The following is a 17,994-nucleotide window of genomic DNA, read 5'->3' on the forward strand; positions in this document are numbered from 1 at the left end:
TTAAATAATGGCGTTCAAAATAAAAATTACAATCTATCAACTAAAAACAAATTATTTTAAAAATATTTCCTTTAGCTTTGATTCCTACACAAAGGCACATGTTTGAATAAATTAACAGCAATATGCAGAAATAAAAATGTTATGTACCTAAACGTATTTTTGGCCGTCCTGTAGGTAGATAAACAAGTAATTTTTTGTAAATACAGTCATGTATTTTCGATTGGATTCTTGAAAACGTATAAATATAGAGTAAGTAAGTACAGTATAGTTAAAAAAAAACATGATTTCCGAATAGGGCGAGCCCCTATGTATAATTCGATAATCTTAAAAAAAAAACTAAGTATTAAGGGTCAATTTTTGAAGAGGGTGTTTTTCGACATTTGTATGGCAATTTTTTATTTTTGGAAATTCTGATTTATAATCAACGAATTAGGAAGGATTCTTTACAACAAAAAATATACCGTACGAGGCACCCCTCTACTTTTTATAGTTAGCTAGATATGGACGTCTAAACATCGACATTTGTATGGCACTATTTAGCAATATTTAAGGCGCTTTTGACAGGCATTTTTTCGTAATTATATGGCAGTATCAAAATGTTAAAGTCACTATTTATTAATTTTGTGGCATTTGTAAGACCCTGACGACATTTGTATGACGCCTTTTCGACATTTGTATGGCACTATGTGGCCATTTGTATGCCGCAATCGACATCTGTACGGCCAAAATAGCCGTACAAATGTCGCCATACAAATATCGTCAATAATATTTTTTGGCGAAATTTCTTACACCATATAACCAACTCACTTATTTATTTTGCTATATATTTTAACACTATATTTGCAACTATTATTATGAAATACACATTTTTATTTCGACTGTGTACCAACATATGAAGCGTCCATACAAATGTCATTGTAGTCGTTCCAAAATATATCGAAATAGGCGGGGGAAGAAAAAATTTTGCTTGCATTAATTCGTACAGTCTCGAAAGCTTTTTCTAATCAATATTTAGGGTTTACAGATGCCCACGATACGATTATCTCGAGTACCGTAATTGAGCTCTTCATGAAATTAATGACCCTAGGGTCAATATCTAGAACACTATACAGACTAAGTCATACAGTCGGGATAATGTATCAATTATATGTCTTAAGTTAGTTCATGATTAATAACAAAGAAATCCCGAGAGTTTCCTGTGAGCTGTGTACAGTAAGCTCAATCTATAGTTATTTTTTAAATAATCGATATAAATGTAACTTAAAAATTCCTACACAATTCGAAAATTTGATGATTAGGTCATAATATTAATCTCAATTGATATGGAAATTTGCACCACTCGGATACCGTGAGATCTATTTATTATGATTTTTTATTTTTTATTTTATGCTTAAAAAATATGTTTATTCATCCTACACTCGAAAATTTTATATTTCTACAATTATCTGTTTATTTAACACGTGTTATCAAAAAAATATTGGAATAATAACAAGTGCTTTGCGAGAAATCAAAATAAATAACAAATAACTTGAGACCAATACTTTTAAAATTGCTACGCTTAAAATAGCTACGTTCAAAAAGCCTAATGACAATACTTTGAAAGTCAATATCAAAAAAAAAAAAGTCACCTTTCTCACTTGTTTGACCCTGACATATCCCATCCATACAAGTGTCAAGAGTGACGTTCCTTCAAAAACGTCACTTTTGTCACTTGTTTGACACTGCCATAGCCCATCCATACATGTCAAAAGTGACGTTTCTTCAAAAACGTCACTTTTGTCACTTGTTTGACACTGACATAGCCCATCCATACAAGTGTCAAGAGTGACGTTTCATAATAAACGTCACTTTTGTCACTTGTTTGACAACGACATATATCCCATCCATACAAGTGTCAAAAGTGACGTTTCTTAAAAAAAAGTCACATTTCTCACTTGTTTGACCCTGACATATCCCATCCATACAAGTGTCAAGAGTGACGTTTCTTCAAAAACGTCACTCTTGTCACTTGTTTGACACTGACATAGCCCATCCATATGTCAAAAGTGACGTTTCTTTAAAAAAAGTCACTTTTGTCACTGACATATCCCATCCATACAAGTGCCAAGAGTGACGTTCCTACAAAAACGTCACTTTTGTCACTTGTTTGACACTGACATAGCCCATCCATACAAGTGTCAAGAGTAACGTTTCTAAAAAATATCGTCACTTTAGTCACTTGTTTGACACTGACATATCCCATCCATACAAGTGTCAATAGTGACGTTTGTTAAAAACGTCACTTTTGTCACTTGTTTGACACCGACAATCCCATCCATACAAATGTATTAGTGACGTTTCTTAAAAAAATTTCAGCTTTCTCACTTGTTTGACCCTGACATATCCCATCCATACAAGTGTCAAGAGTGACGTTTCTTCAAAAACGTCACTTTTGTCACTTGTTTGACACTAACATAGCCCATCCATACATGTCAAAAGTGACGTTTCTTTAAAAAAAAGTCACTTTTGTCACTTTTTTGACACTGACATATCCCATCCATACAAGTGTCAAGAGTGACGTTTCTTAAAAACACGTCACCTTTCTCACTTGTTTGACCCTGACATATCCAATCCATACATGTCAATAGTGACGTTTCATAAAAAACGTCACTCTTGTCACTTGTTTGACACTGACATAGCCCATCCATATGTCAAAAGTGACGTTTCTTTAAAAAAAGTCACTTTTGTCACTGACATATCCCATCCATACAAGTGCCAAGAGTGACGTTCCTACAAAAACGTCACTTTTGTCACTTGTTTGACACTGACATAGCCCATCCATACAAGTGTCAAGAGTAACGTTTCTTTAAATAAAAAAGTCACTTTTGTCACTTGTTTGACACTGACATATCCCATCCATACATGTCACAAGTGACGTTTCTTTAAAAAAAAGTCACTTTTGTCACTTGTTTGACACCGACATATCCCATCCATACAAGTGTCAAAAGTGACGTTTCTTAAAAACAAACGTCACTTTTCTCACTTGTTTGACACTGACATATCCCATCCATACAAGTGTCAAGAGTGACGTTTCTTCAAAAACGCCACTTTTGTCACTTGTTTGACACTGACATAGCCCATCCATACTTGTCAAAAGTGACGTTTCTTTAAAAAAAGTCACTTTTGTCACTTGTTTGACACTGACATATCCCATCCATACAAGTGTCAAGAGTGACGTTTCTTAAAAACACGTCACCTTTCTCACTTGTTTGACCCTGACATATCCCATCCATACAAGTGTCAAGTGACGTTTCTAAAAAAAAACGTCACTTTAGTCACTTGTTTGACACTGACATATCCCATCCATACAAGTGTTAAAAGTGACGTTTTTATTTGAAGAAACGTCACTTTTGACAGTTCATGAACGACCAAAAATCGTGATGTTAAATAAAATTATCAGTTTCGTACGGTAGTCCCCACGCTAGCCCAATGCGGTTGGGGACTTCACATACACCTTTGTATTTCTTCGCGGTACGGTAGACTTTTTAAACTTAGGTAAGCTAAACGTGGGACACATGTCGTTACAAGTTTCGCAATTTATACATTTTAAACTTAGGTCAACTGGACGTAGGAAAAAAGGTCGTTAGTATTTTCGTGTGACAAAAGTGACGTTTTTTATGAAACGCCACTATTGACACTTGTATGGATGGGATATATCAGTGTCAACAAGTGTCAAAAGTGACGATTCTTAAAAAAAAAAACGTCACTTTTGTCACTTGTTTGACACTGACATAGCCCATCCATACATGTCAAAAGTGACGTTTCTTTAAATAAAAAAGTCACTTTTGTCACTTGTTTGACACTGACATATCCCATCCTTACATGTCAAAAGTGACGTTTCTTTAAAAAAAGTCAGTTTTGTCACTTGTTTGACACCGACATATCCCATCCATACAAGTGACGTTTCTTAAAAACAAACGTCACTTTTCTTACTTGTTTGACCCTGACATATCCCATCCATACAAGTGTCAAGAGTGACGTTTCTTCAAAAACGTCACTCTTGTCACTTGTTTGACACTGACATAGCCCATCCATATGTCAAAAGTGACGTTTCTTTAAAAAAAGTCACTTTTGTCACTGACATATCCCATCCATACAAGTGCCAAGAGTGACGTTCCTACAAAAACGTCACTTATGTCACTTGTTTGACACTGACATAGCCCATCCATACAAGTGTCAAGAGTAACGTTTCTAAAAAATATCGTCACTTTAGTCACTTGTTTGACACTGACATATCCCATCCATACAAGTGTCAATAGTGACGTTTGTTAAAAACGTCACTTTTGTCACTTGTTTGACACCGACAATCCCATCCATACAAATGTATTAGTGACGTTTCTTAAAAAAATTTCAGCTTTCTCACTTGTTTGACCCTGACATATCCCATCCATACAAGTGTCAAGAGTGACGTTTCTTCAAAAACGTCACTTTTGTCACTTGTTTGACACTAACATAGCCCATCCATACATGTCAAAAGTGACGTTTCTTTAAAAAAAAGTCACTTTTGTCACTTTTTTGACACTGACATATCCCATCCATACAAGTGTCAAGAGTGACGTTTCTTAAAAACACGTCACCTTTCTCACTTGTTTGACCCTGACATATCCAATCCATACATGTCAATAGTGACGTTTCATAAAAAACGTCACTCTTGTCACTTGTTTGACACTGACATAGCCCATCCATATGTCAAAAGTGACGTTTCTTTAAAAAAAGTCACTTTTGTCACTGACATATCCCATCCATACAAGTGCCAAGAGTGACGTTCCTACAAAAACGTCACTTTTGTCACTTGTTTGACACTGACATAGCCCATCCATACAAGTGTCAAGAGTAACGTTTCTTTAAATAAAAAAGTCACTTTTGTCACTTGTTTGACACTGACATATCCCATCCATACATGTCACAAGTGACGTTTCTTTAAAAAAAAGTCACTTTTGTCACTTGTTTGACACCGACATATCCCATCCATACAAGTGTCAAAAGTGACGTTTCTTAAAAACAAACGTCACTTTTCTCACTTGTTTGACACTGACATATCCCATCCATACAAGTGTCAAGAGTGACGTTTCTTCAAAAACGCCACTTTTGTCACTTGTTTGACACTGACATAGCCCATCCATACTTGTCAAAAGTGACGTTTCTTTAAAAAAAGTCACTTTTGTCACTTGTTTGACACTGACATATCCCATCCATACAAGTGTCAAGAGTGACGTTTCTTAAAAACACGTCACCTTTCTCACTTGTTTGACCCTGACATATCCCATCCATACAAGTGTCAAGTGACGTTTCTAAAAAAAAACGTCACTTTAGTCACTTGTTTGACACTGACATATCCCATCCATACAAGTGTTAAAAGTGACGTTTTTATTTGAAGAAACGTCACTTTTGACAGTTCATGAACGACCAAAAATCGTGATGTTAAATAAAATTATCAGTTTCGTACGGTAGTCCCCACGCTAGCCCAATGCGGTTGGGGACTTCACATACACCTTTGTATTTCTTCGCGGTACGGTAGACTTTTTAAACTTAGGTAAGCTAAACGTGGGACACATGTCGTTACAAGTTTCGCAATTTATACATTTTAAACTTAGGTCAACTGGACGTAGGAAAAAAGGTCGTTAGTATTTTCGTGTGACAAAAGTGACGTTTTTTATGAAACGCCACTATTGACACTTGTATGGATGGGATATATCAGTGTCAACAAGTGTCAAAAGTGACGATTCTTAAAAAAAAAAACGTCACTTTTGTCACTTGTTTGACACTGACATAGCCCATCCATACATGTCAAAAGTGACGTTTCTTTAAATAAAAAAGTCACTTTTGTCACTTGTTTGACACTGACATATCCCATCCTTACATGTCAAAAGTGACGTTTCTTTAAAAAAAGTCAGTTTTGTCACTTGTTTGACACCGACATATCCCATCCATACAAGTGACGTTTCTTAAAAACAAACGTCACTTTTCTTACTTGTTTGACCCTGACATATCCCATCCATACAAGTGTCAAGAGTGACGTTTCTTCAAAAACGTCACTTTTGTCACTTGTTTGACACCGACATAGCCCGTCCATACATGTCAAAAGTGACGTTTCTTTAAAAAAAAGTCACTTTTGTCACTTGTTTGACACTGACATATCCCATCCATACATGTAAAAGTGACGTTTCTTTAAAAAAAAAATGTCACTTTTGTCACTTGTTTGACACCGATATATCCCATCCATACAAGTGTCAATAGTGGCGTTTCATAAAAAACGTCACTTTTGTCACTTGTTTGACACTGTCATATCCCATCCATACAAGTGTCAAGAGTGACGTTTCTTCAAAAACGCCACTTTTGTCACTTGTTTGACACTGACATAGCCCATCCATACTTGTCAAAAGTGACGTTTCTTTAAAAAAAGTCACTTTTGTCACTTGTTTGACACTGAGATATCCCATCCATACAAGTGTCAAGAGTGACGTTTCTTAAAAACACGTCACCTTTCTCACTTGTTTGACCCTAACATCCCATCCATACAAGTGTCAAGTGACGTTTCTAAAAAAAAACGTCACTTTAGTCACTTGTTTGACACTGACATACCCCATCCATACAAGTGTCAAAAGTGACGTTTTTATTTGAAGAAACGTCACTTTTGACAGTTCATGAACGACCAAAAATCGTGATGTTAAATAAAATTATCAGTTTCGTACGGCAGTCCCCACGCTAGCCCAATGCGGATTGGGGACTTCACATACACCTTTGAATTTCTTCGCGGTACGGTAGACTTTTTAAACTTAGGTCAGCTAAACGTGGGACACATGTCGTTACAAGTTTCGCAATTTATACATTTTAAACTTAGGTCAACTGGACGTAGGAAAAAAGGTCGTTAGTATTTTCGTGCACTAGCAGACATTTAATTGCTGGTGACTGTACGCGTACGCTCGTATAAAACGCTACTCTGTAACCGCCCTAAGATACCTTCATCCTATCCAATCCGTTGCTTTGCGGCCGTGCGGCCTTGAGGTATCGCCATCGCTTCCCCTCCCGCCCCGCGCCGATCATTTAAATAATTTAACGATAGCCATTTTTACAATTGTGACAAAAGCTCATTGTATTAATAGGAGATTCTTTGACGTTGTGATAACATTAATTACAGGCTGTATGGTGCATTAAAAAAATATACTGTAGAATTAATGCGCGTGGGGTAAAATACGTTATAATTGTTTAAAAAATAGTAAAAATAAAATCCCCTGGTTTTTTATTTTATTAGATTGAGTAGAATAATTGGCGTAACAATATAGTGGAAAATCACCAAGTGTTTAATTAATGTTGTATTGTAATTATTTATTTCAAACATTTTTATTGCTCGTGACGTATGCACCACTAAAAAAGTGGTGCATATTTTACTTACAGTGTAAAATATTTAGTTATGCCTTTTGAACAAAAAATCGCTACTGTAGAATTTGATGTTTACATCTTTTTAAAAACTAAATTTTTAAAATTTTTTTTTCCAAAAATCTCAATATATTTTTTAGAGATTACTTTACACATACATTCACAAAATAGTGTTCTATTATATTCCAAACACAAATATACTGTAGGATATAATGTGATGCTCTCGAACAATTTAAAGTTTAGTAACCGGCCTAAAAGAGATTATTACCTGTTTTTACATAAAATATCTGGGTGACCGAGCTTCGCTCGGAAAACATATAATAACTCGGAAATGCGCGTTTTCCCAGAGATAAGACCTAGCTAGATCGATTTTTCGCCCCCGAAAACCCCTACATACCAAATTTCATCGAAATCGTTAGAGCCGTTTCCGAGATCCCCGAAATATATATATATATAAATAAATAAATAAATAAACAAGAATTGCTCATTTAAAGGTATTAGATTAGATAAAACTGTTTGCGCTTGCATACTTAATGGCGATAGACGCCCAACTAACCGCACTATTGCGTCGTAAAGTTAATCTAATCGTTATTCAATAGACAAAGAAGATTTTGGGGGGTATCTTTAAGTCATAACAAAACAAGTGCCGCGCGGGACAACGATAAAAAGGCTTTCCTTGTTTTATTAAATAACGTATTAAATTATCGAAATGATTCAATAAATATCGGTCTGGGGTGGGGCATGCTTAGCATAGAAAGGGCACAAAGGTCAGTATTCCCAACAAACCAACTGCTGTCCGAAACTAACACTCTCTCAGTCCGCCAGTTGTTCATTCTTAAGGTAGCGACGATAATGCATCGAAACACATTAAATTCGCCCGGTTTCGCATCGTTCCGGAGTAAAAGGATCTTCCGCGTCCCTCAAAATAAGACAAGAACGCCTTATGCAAGACGCTTTCCACAATTCCTCCATCCGTTTATTTATAACCATATATCAAAACTCTTCAATGTACAAGATATGACAGTTAAAGAATTTCAGACCATTGTTCGTATGTGGTTAATCTCTCTCTCGTACCAGCCAACAGAAGATACATTAAAGCCTTTGCAGTAAACACAACATCTCTCTTTCACGTACACACACACACACACACACACACTCCCAAGCTCGCACAGCTTAATACCATAATTTTATAATAATAATAAAAATATAGATTGTTTGTTAGGTTTTAAAAATAGTTTAATTTATATTAGCTCATTTATATTTGTAAACTCGTTATTTATCTGTATATTTTTTTCGCATCATCTTATTGATAAATCTACTGGAATTTCCTAGAGTCCTCACGACACAGGCTTGACCTAGTGTGAGGGCTACTGCTAACCAAATTGTAATATTTTAAGTGAAACTGATTTGTTTTATCCTATATGTTTCATATGCCTGGTAACGAAATACAATTTATGTATTTTTGTATTTGTATTTTATTCTCTAGAAAATACTCTTTATAAAAATATAAAGCTATTAACACTGACTTAATATAAAAGAAATAGACACACAAAGCAGAACAAAAACGTCAAGAAATGTGGATCCCAATGACGTTTCGCACCATTTGCATTTATGATAAAAACGCTTACATAAATATTGAGTCAAGATAAATGTTTCGTACAGAAAAGAGCTTAATGTCGTAAGCATTAAGTGTCAAATTTGCAAACATAAGCACCAACACTGTTAAAAAATTTAGTCCGATGGCACTAAACGTAACGTATTTACGTCAAACAACGTCAAACGAGAATAATGAACGAATGGAGTCACTTTGGTACACTTTAATATGTATTACTGTACAGGAAGACCAATTGAAATAAGAAAACAAATTTAATTTAATCGGGAGCTCAAATAAAATTAATTCGTGGTTCAAATTCAAACAAATTAAATTTTTAATTCGTAAGTATACGTCTTTAAATACTAATTTCCTTGAAATAAATTCTACTTATTAAATAACTGTGTATTTAAGATCTACATTTACTCATAACACGGGTGCACGGGGACATTTAGATACTGATTGGATTTTTTTTATAAAGTCTACCTATACTTTATAAAAGAAATCCTGTGGTTGTCACTGTGTTCAGACAGGTTTAGCATTTACAGTTAGTCGATATAAGCCCTTATTGGTGGTGTATATGTCGGAAACAGGGAAATGGGCCGAACACACAAGTGCCGTTTTGCCTTGTTTAAAACTGCATCACCCCTATCTCTTGCTATAATTAAATAGCAGTCCACTTTGCACGTCGCATAGGTTTTCTTGGAAATCTTGAATTTAAACATAATATTATTTCTTATGAATTCCATATAAAAATATAAAAAAATATTGACCTCACATCGACTCATTAGATTTTTGTTCCTTGACATCCCTTCTTTGGTACTAACAAATTAATTTATTCAAAACCATAAAATTACCACCAGATTACATAAATTATGTAATGCTATCCAAAGAACTAACTGAAAGAAATACATTCCATCCTTTTTCCTTGCTTTATCATTGTTATTTTTACATATTTTAACGGCACATTTCGTAATTGTTGACAACTTCACATTTGAGCGTTTCAAACAAGACTAAACGAAAAAGTAATGCATGATCTGTTTTGACATCACTTTTGTGGGGCCATTTTTGGCGGCTGATTGGGTATCCAGTTCTTTATACTATATCAATGGCTATTAATAATACGTTGCCTACATCCAAAGTTATGTTTTTTTTTATTGGGCTATGCCGCCACTGGGACACGCGAAAAACGGCAAATTTCGCTGTTTTTGAACCTTCAAATGCGATTTTGTCAGAAACAAATAATATTTAAGGTACAGTTGTACATTATTTTTTAAGTTTATAATACACTGAATGAAAATATATACATATCTAGTCTTTAAGTCCTATGGACTTCGAGTTTTAGCCGTGGGACAGCAAAAAATGCCTATTTGAAAATTTACCCTATACCTACCTTAGCAGGGCTACCACCAGTTTGGCAGTGACATAAACGCCATCGAGAACGTAATTTAAATTACGTTCTCGACAGCGTATATGTCAGTTTTGACACTATCAGTGACTCATGGTACGGGCTCTGTACTTATTTACTTATGATTTTCAGGCCAATTTGAACGTACATACACTGACAACTGAATGGCATCTAAATAATGTCATTCGGCTATCCTGCCTTTCACTCGTACATTTCCGTGCATGTATTGGTGCGAGCGAGACGTACGATAACTAAATATACCTACCCATTCTGATGTCAGTCAGTGTACATTCGAATTGGCCTGTATGAAATAAGTAAGTTCTTTCACAGCAGTTTTGACTAATCTGTATAATTTAAAAGCTTAATAAAAATGTTGTTGTTGTGGCTTTGCACAAATCTATTTAATTATATCTGGGAGACCGAGCTTTGCTCGGAAAACTTATGAAAACTCAAAAATGCGCGTTTTTCCAGAGATAAGACATAGTTAGATCGATTTTTCGCCTCCAAAAACATATAGCAAATTTCATCGAAATCGTTAGAGCCGTTTCCGAGATCCCCGAAATAAATATATAAATAAATATACAAGAATTGCTCGTTTAAAGGTATTAGATTAGATAAAGAAGAGGTCATGAAAAACATTCAATTTACTTTCTCTGTTTAAGTTGATTTTTATTTTCTACCAATTTATTTTTATTGTCTTTGAAGAAGCTTTAGTTTAGCATAACGCGATAGCTCTTTATCTTCATTTTAACGTGCGTCTGACCAATAAAATTGCTGCTTTACCTACCTATAGGTACCTATTTGTCGCTAAAACAGAAAAAGTGCCCTTTGTTTTAGAACTTTAACACCTGAAGCGCAGACTTTTCAGAAAACGATATCTTGGTTTAAATACTTCTTGGGGTCCTTGACAAGCACTATTTTCACTCCCTTTCTAAAATACAATTTTCAATAATCTACAAATCCATCACGTACTCGCGTCAAATATCATATATTATGTATATAAATCACATAAGTCCCACCCCAAACTTGCTCGGTCACCCGTATATCACCTTTAGAGTCTGTGCGGAAAGACAAGAGTCGTAGAATGTATTGGACCCCATACATTTCACGACCCTTCTCTTTCCGCACAGACTCTATATATTTTTGTTTGGCATTCAATAAAAAACATTTCCTTAAAGAGATTATGTCGAGAGCATGTTTACGCTTGTCCAGCTAATAAATACTTTGTTGCACAAGAGCACAATAGAAGGTAGACACTGGGTCAGTAGGCATCGTTAACTGGAGCAATATGCACCGTTAAGTGACAAATGATACCGTTAACTAAACGCCTGTCATCATTGTTCAACACTGTTGTCATTTCGACGTAAGAAGTGGGATATACTTGCATACATTGTATTGTATTCAATTAAGTGTCGGCGTCTCTTCTCCCTTTACGGCTACCATCAGTTTGTCACTGACATAAACGCCGTCGAGAACGTAATTTACTTTCTATACATCTCGTTCGTACTCGCATACCTATTAGTGCAAACGAGATGTATTGAAAGTAAATTACGTTCTCGATAGCGTAAATGTCAGTTTTGACACTGTCAGTGACCCATGGTACGGGCTCTTGTGTAGACGTCGTGAATAAAATAATAGACAAACGTGTTTAAATACCAATACGTGTTCATAGGACGAGAGATTAAGTTTTACGAGTACTTCAGAAGAAAAGATTAACTAATTAGAAACTACATTTAGCACCACATGCACCATCCCACTAACCCGAGGTTAACCGGTTAAACCGTTAATCCATTGTCAAATTGTACTCGTAACCAGGGATGTTGCGGATGCAGATTTTTGACATGCGCGGATGCGGATGCGGATGCGGATGTCAAGATTAGGTACTTATAAAACGTCAAATATTACATTTTTAATATATTTTTATTAAAAAAAAAGAAACGTTTAGTATTTGAGCAAGAATATAGGTGCGTTTGTCGATTACCGTGTTTATGTACTCATTTTATTTACCTTTCCTGAGGGTATTAAGCTTGACCATATGAATCAAAAAATTGCTTTTTGTATGTACTTTTGATATATGTAATAATATGTAAAAAATAAAAACGTTTATGATAAAAGAAAATTGTTGGACTCAATTTAAGAATCACCCAAATACCTACTGTCAACATAATTTTGCACTATATACACTTTTGTGTAATTTTGACTTCCACTTAATTTTCTTTTCACTCCATATTTCAGTTTCCTTACTTACATTACACTTACAGTCATGATCATCATCATCATAACTTACCTGTTGAAACTTGGTAAGTAGATGTATTCTGTGAACCGCATTAAGGTTTTCACACAGAAATAGAAAAAAAAACAATAAATTTTTGGGGTTCCCCATACTTCGAACTGAAACTCAAAAATTTTTTTTTCATCAAACCCATACGTGTGGGGTATCTATGGATAGGTCTTCAAAAATGATATTGAGGTTTCTAATATCATTTTTTTCTAAACTGAATAGTTCACGCGAGAGACACTTCCAAAGTGGTAAAATGTGTCCCCCCCCCCTGTAACTTCTAAAATAAGAGAATGATAAAACTAAAAAAAATATATGATGTACATTACCATGTAAACTTCCACCGAAAATTGGTAGTTTTTTTTATACGTCATAAATCGCCTAAATACGGAACCCTTCATGGGCGAGTCCGACTCGCACTTGGCCGCTTTTTTTGTTTATAATTGTTGTTTTATGGTATAAAAGCGGGTGGCAGAGCGCGCATCGTATGCTACTTCAGCAGCTGGGCGGTGTACCGGCCCGGCGTCGGCCGCTACGGCATCGAGGATATCCCCGTCGACCTGTGCACGCACATCATCTACGCCTTCATCGGCGTCACGGAGAAAACACACGAGGTTCTCGTTATCGACCCTGAGGTAAGATTAAAACTCCTACCTAACTAAGCCAAACGCTAAAATATCACGAAAATTACGTTGTTACTAATGAAAAAATATCACCGTCGAGTAGGCTACCATTCGTTACCTAGTGAAAGAAAACTAAATGTACCGCAAATTGACTCTGTACAGCATCAGCATCGACCGGGGCGTAGCGACTTTTCTTAGCGGAAGCATTAGATTTATCGGTATCGGAACTCCTAGTCCATTCGGCTACAATATTCTATAGCACTTTCATTAATATTCTAATAATCAAATCAAACTGTATGTATGATGTTACCCTGATAGACCACTGGTGGTTGGTGACAATATCAACGCAAACATCACATTTCCGCAGATACATACACACATTTACGTAAGATAGTGTATTTATCTGATGTCATATTATGTTCTTTTTCTACTCCAGCACTTAAATGTGTCAATTAAATGACTGACAGTGATATCTAAAGCAATGTCATTTGAATGCTTTGTCTATAGGCTCATAAGATGACTGCTAGCAGTCATCTTATGAGTATAATACAACTGCTTTATTTTTTTTAAAGATACAAGTTCCGATCATCTTGATTGAAAGAGGTATGTTTTCATTTACAATAATAACTCTTTTTTTTTAATAATAACTTTTTTTTTTAAATAATAACTCAATTTTTTTAAAATAATAACTCTTTTTTTTTAATAATAACTTTTTTTTTAATAATAACTTTTTTTTAATAATAACTCTTTTTTTTTTTTTTTTTTTATTTTTTTTTTTTTTATTTTTTTTTTTTTTTGCTGCAGCTGTCATAGAAAAAGTAATGTATGCAACAGCTCATAATTGGTTCTTAAAATTCTCGGGTCTTTTTTTACAAAACTCGACTACGTCTCGTTTTGTAACTTCGACCCTTGAATTTTAAGAACCCTTATTATATCACTGTTGCATAAACTACTATTGTCGTCTTTTATGCGGATCAAAAAGAAATAGTAGGTACCTATCGATGTGAGAACAAGTAAATTGTTTAATTTACACGAGGAAGAAAATAAGTATTGCGTTTTGTGGAACATGTACTTTTTTTCAGAGCAGAATAAGATATTAATATTTAAATTCTTCTCCAATACTGTATTAAATAGCACATTAAAGGTAAATTAGGTATTAAGAACTAAATACCTATTAAGATAAGCCAATAAAAAGTTCTAGAACACGGAGCTAGGTAAACTTGAGGTTTTCCTCTTGTTCTTCGTTCTGCTGTTTTTTAAAATGTCAAAAGGGTCATGATCATTATACATTATAATCTCGAGTATTGTTTTAGACTTCCTCAACAAATACGAGTTCGACGGGCTGGACTTGGACTGGGAGTACCCGGGCGCGGCGGACCGCGGCGGCTCGTTCTTGGACAAGGACCGCTTCCTGTACCTGGTGCAGGAGCTGCGGCGCGCCTTCCTCCGCGCCGGCAAGGGCTGGGAGCTCACCGCCGCCGTGCCGCTTGCCAACTTCAGGCTCATGGAGGGCTACCACGTCCCCGACCTGTGCCAGTGAGCTCAACTACAACTACATTGTCAATCATACCTCCTTACATGTATGCCGATAAGGTTTGCTCAAAAATACGACACAAAAGTATTTCAATCATCCAATTTTGTTACTTCAAATGGTATTTAAAATCTAACAGACGCAAAATCTACGTGTCCATTTTCGTATTGGTTTCGTTTTCATCTCGACAAGGCACGAATTTATACAAAACGTAATAATTATTTTCTCAAAAATGGACGGCAAAGTCGACGTTGCCGGTTAAAAAATAGGTCGCGAAGTGCGTAGTTTATGGTCATTCAAAAAATTAAAAAGTTAAAAACATTGCAGTCTCGATTTCGGGACTGCAATGTCGCATACAAATTCCATTATTTAACGAGTTCCAAACTTTTTAAAACTTCAAATGGCCATATCAAATGAAGGCATAGGTCCCTTAAACAGCCAAACAGATGATCAGCACTTATTATTATAAAGCCTATAACAGACTATCGCACCGCACCGCGACCTTGGAGCGTCGCACCCATAAGTGAGAGCGAGAAACAGATATCTCTCTCTCGCTCTCACTTATGGGTGCGACGCTCCAAGGTCGCGGTGCGGTGCGATAGTCTGTTACAGGCTTAATGTTGGTACCGCGACTATTTAGGTGTCTCAAATAGGTTGGCGTATTTTCAGCAGAAAAATACACTTCTTTTTTTTTAAAGGCGGCAAGCTAATTTTTTTAATGGTTGTATTTTTTCTGTGAAAATTAATGGAAAATTAGAACGTTGCTTCTGTAAGTTCTGTAAAATATTTCTATTTCTTGCACCATTTTTGAGAAAAGCACTATATATGACTCGGCTGGAAGGCTACTTGCTGGCTTCGGATTCAATTAAACGGACTCCCAAGGTCGTCCGTTTAAAACGAATCCTCAGCCTGCAAGTAGCTACTTCCGAACCTCGACAATAATGTACTATTATCGCAGGGAGCTGGACGCGATCCACGTGATGTCCTACGACCTCCGCGGCAACTGGGCCGGCTTCGCCGACGTGCACTCCCCCTTGTACAGGCGTCCGCACGACCAATGGGCGTATGAAAAACTAAATGTGGTAAGCTATTTTAGTAAAAACTTGCAGTTTGACATCTCTTTTAGAATTAAATCAACGATCATATAAAGTATGCAGGTTGAGTTAAATATGTACCCACCCGAGTTTTGTAAATCACATCTTTCTGTTCTGATAAATGTAGGAGCGCCACTTTGCTGGCATAAAAGAGTAGGCGTCATAATACATTACCTCTAAGAAGTTACATCCACGCTACATATAAGAAGTTGTGACGCCACGCCGAACATTTCACTCACCTCAATGTGAGCGTGGGTTGGAAAAATGAGAACAAACATTTCCTTACTAAACCTATGTAATAATCTTGGTTGAGGCGATAGCACATCCTAAACTATACAATTAACATATAGAGCAGTTTAAAATACGTATATAATTTCAGAATGATGGGTTGAACCTCTGGGAAGAAAAAGGCTGCCCTTCCAACAAGCTGGTTGTCGGCATTCCGTTCTACGGACGCTCGTTCACCCTGTCCGCCGGAAATAACAACTACAACCTCGGCACCTACATCAACAAGGAGGCCGGCGGCGGAGACCCTGCGCCCTACACCAATGCCACTGGATTCTGGGCCTATTATGAGGTAATTACACATTTACACACATATTTACCAATTATTTGTTGTCACTCCGACAAGAAGAGTTGATTCTAATGGAAGAAAATGAGACATTAAATCTAAACAAAAGCTGTCTGCAAGATAAGAACGCCTATTTGGTAGACAATAGTGTAAATTACACGCTTAGTCAGTTATTGGTGGGCAACTTAATTTGTTGTCTTAAGTTATCCTTAACACTTGCTGTAGCTAAAATTAAGTACCTATCTGAAATAATATAATCATATTCTTCTAGATTTGCACCAAAGTAGACGCCAAAGATTCAGGCTGGACCAAAAAGTGGGATGAAGCCGGCAAATGCCCCTACGCTTACAGAGGCACCCAGTGGGTGGGATACGAAGACCCTCGCAGTGTGGAGATCAAGATGAACTGGATCAAAGAGAAAGGCTACCTCGGAGCCATGACTTGGGCTATTGACATGGACGATTTCAAGGGGCTTTGTGGTGACGAAAATCCTTTGATGAAGCTTTTGCATAAACACATGAGCTCTTAAACTGTGCTGCCTCCTCGTACTGGACATACTACACCTACTGTAAGTATCCGATATTGCTTTACAGTGGTAGGCATTAAAAGGCCATTCTACGTTTTGTTAGCTCTATTTTTAGCGAAAAACTGTAATCGTGAACATTTTACCTAACTCATGAAATGACTAAGTACAAAATGCACTATGTATAATTGAGGTTAATGCCATCTAGCGTTAGCGTTAATTACATGAAACCCCTAAGCACATCACTGTTAGTACTCGAGTTATATTAATACTAGTAGTTCGCCCCGAACTGAGAACTCGCGGTTCGTCAAAAAGATCAATTGAATGCAGTGCTATTTAGTCCGAGATGGACATTTCGTAATTGAATCCTGATTCCACGATTACTTGAAATTACTTTTTAATCTGATTACCGATTCCCAGATTAGGTACTTTGTAATGTAACAATACCGAATTACTAAGTACAATTCCATTTGAGGAATCAGGAATCAATTTCTCGAATATTACAATTACTAGTAATTGGAATCAATGTCGATTCCTCATTACAGGAATGCATTACTTGATTCCTTTCAGATTACATTTCGTACTACTACTATCAAAAGTACGTTTCGATAGTAGATATAGATGTTGTTGACTTACTAGGATGCATCTATATCTTATTTGAAACAGGTGCGCAGATTTCGAAAATGATGACCATGACCTATAAAACGACATCCATGACGACTTTTATGAAATACTGCATGGCCGCCATCTTGGAATCCAAAATGGTCATCATTTTCGAAATCTGCGCCCCCTAAAACCTATAAAACGACATCCATGACGACTTTTATGACATACTGCATGGCCGTCATTTTGGATTCCAAAATGGTCATCATTTTCGAAATCATGGCCCTCTAAAACCTATAAAACGACATCCATGACGACTTTTATGACATACTGCATGGCCGCCATTTTGGATTCCA

At 36.2% G+C, this 17,994-nt stretch overlaps 1 protein-coding gene across 1 annotated transcript in view; it reads left to right on the top strand.

Annotated features, from left to right (window-relative positions):
- The window catches only part of LOC134653179 (endochitinase-like), an 87,049-nt gene extending 69,974 nt beyond the window's left edge, over positions 1 to 17,075 (top strand). Inside the window, exons 2-6 of the mRNA XM_063508529.1 lie at positions 13,159 to 13,346; positions 14,617 to 14,852; positions 15,806 to 15,929; positions 16,321 to 16,518; positions 16,784 to 17,075. Coding sequence (XP_063364599.1) covers positions 13,159 to 13,346; positions 14,617 to 14,852; positions 15,806 to 15,929; positions 16,321 to 16,518; positions 16,784 to 17,041 — 1,004 coding nt within the window. The 3' untranslated portion in view covers positions 17,042 to 17,075. The remainder of the gene's footprint in view (positions 1 to 13,158; positions 13,347 to 14,616; positions 14,853 to 15,805; positions 15,930 to 16,320; positions 16,519 to 16,783) is intronic.
- Positions 17,076 to 17,994: the final 919 nt, after the last annotated feature.

This window comes from Cydia amplana, chromosome 1, assembly GCF_948474715.1.
Source record: "Cydia amplana chromosome 1, ilCydAmpl1.1, whole genome shotgun sequence".
NCBI lineage: Eukaryota > Metazoa > Arthropoda > Insecta > Lepidoptera > Tortricidae > Cydia > Cydia amplana.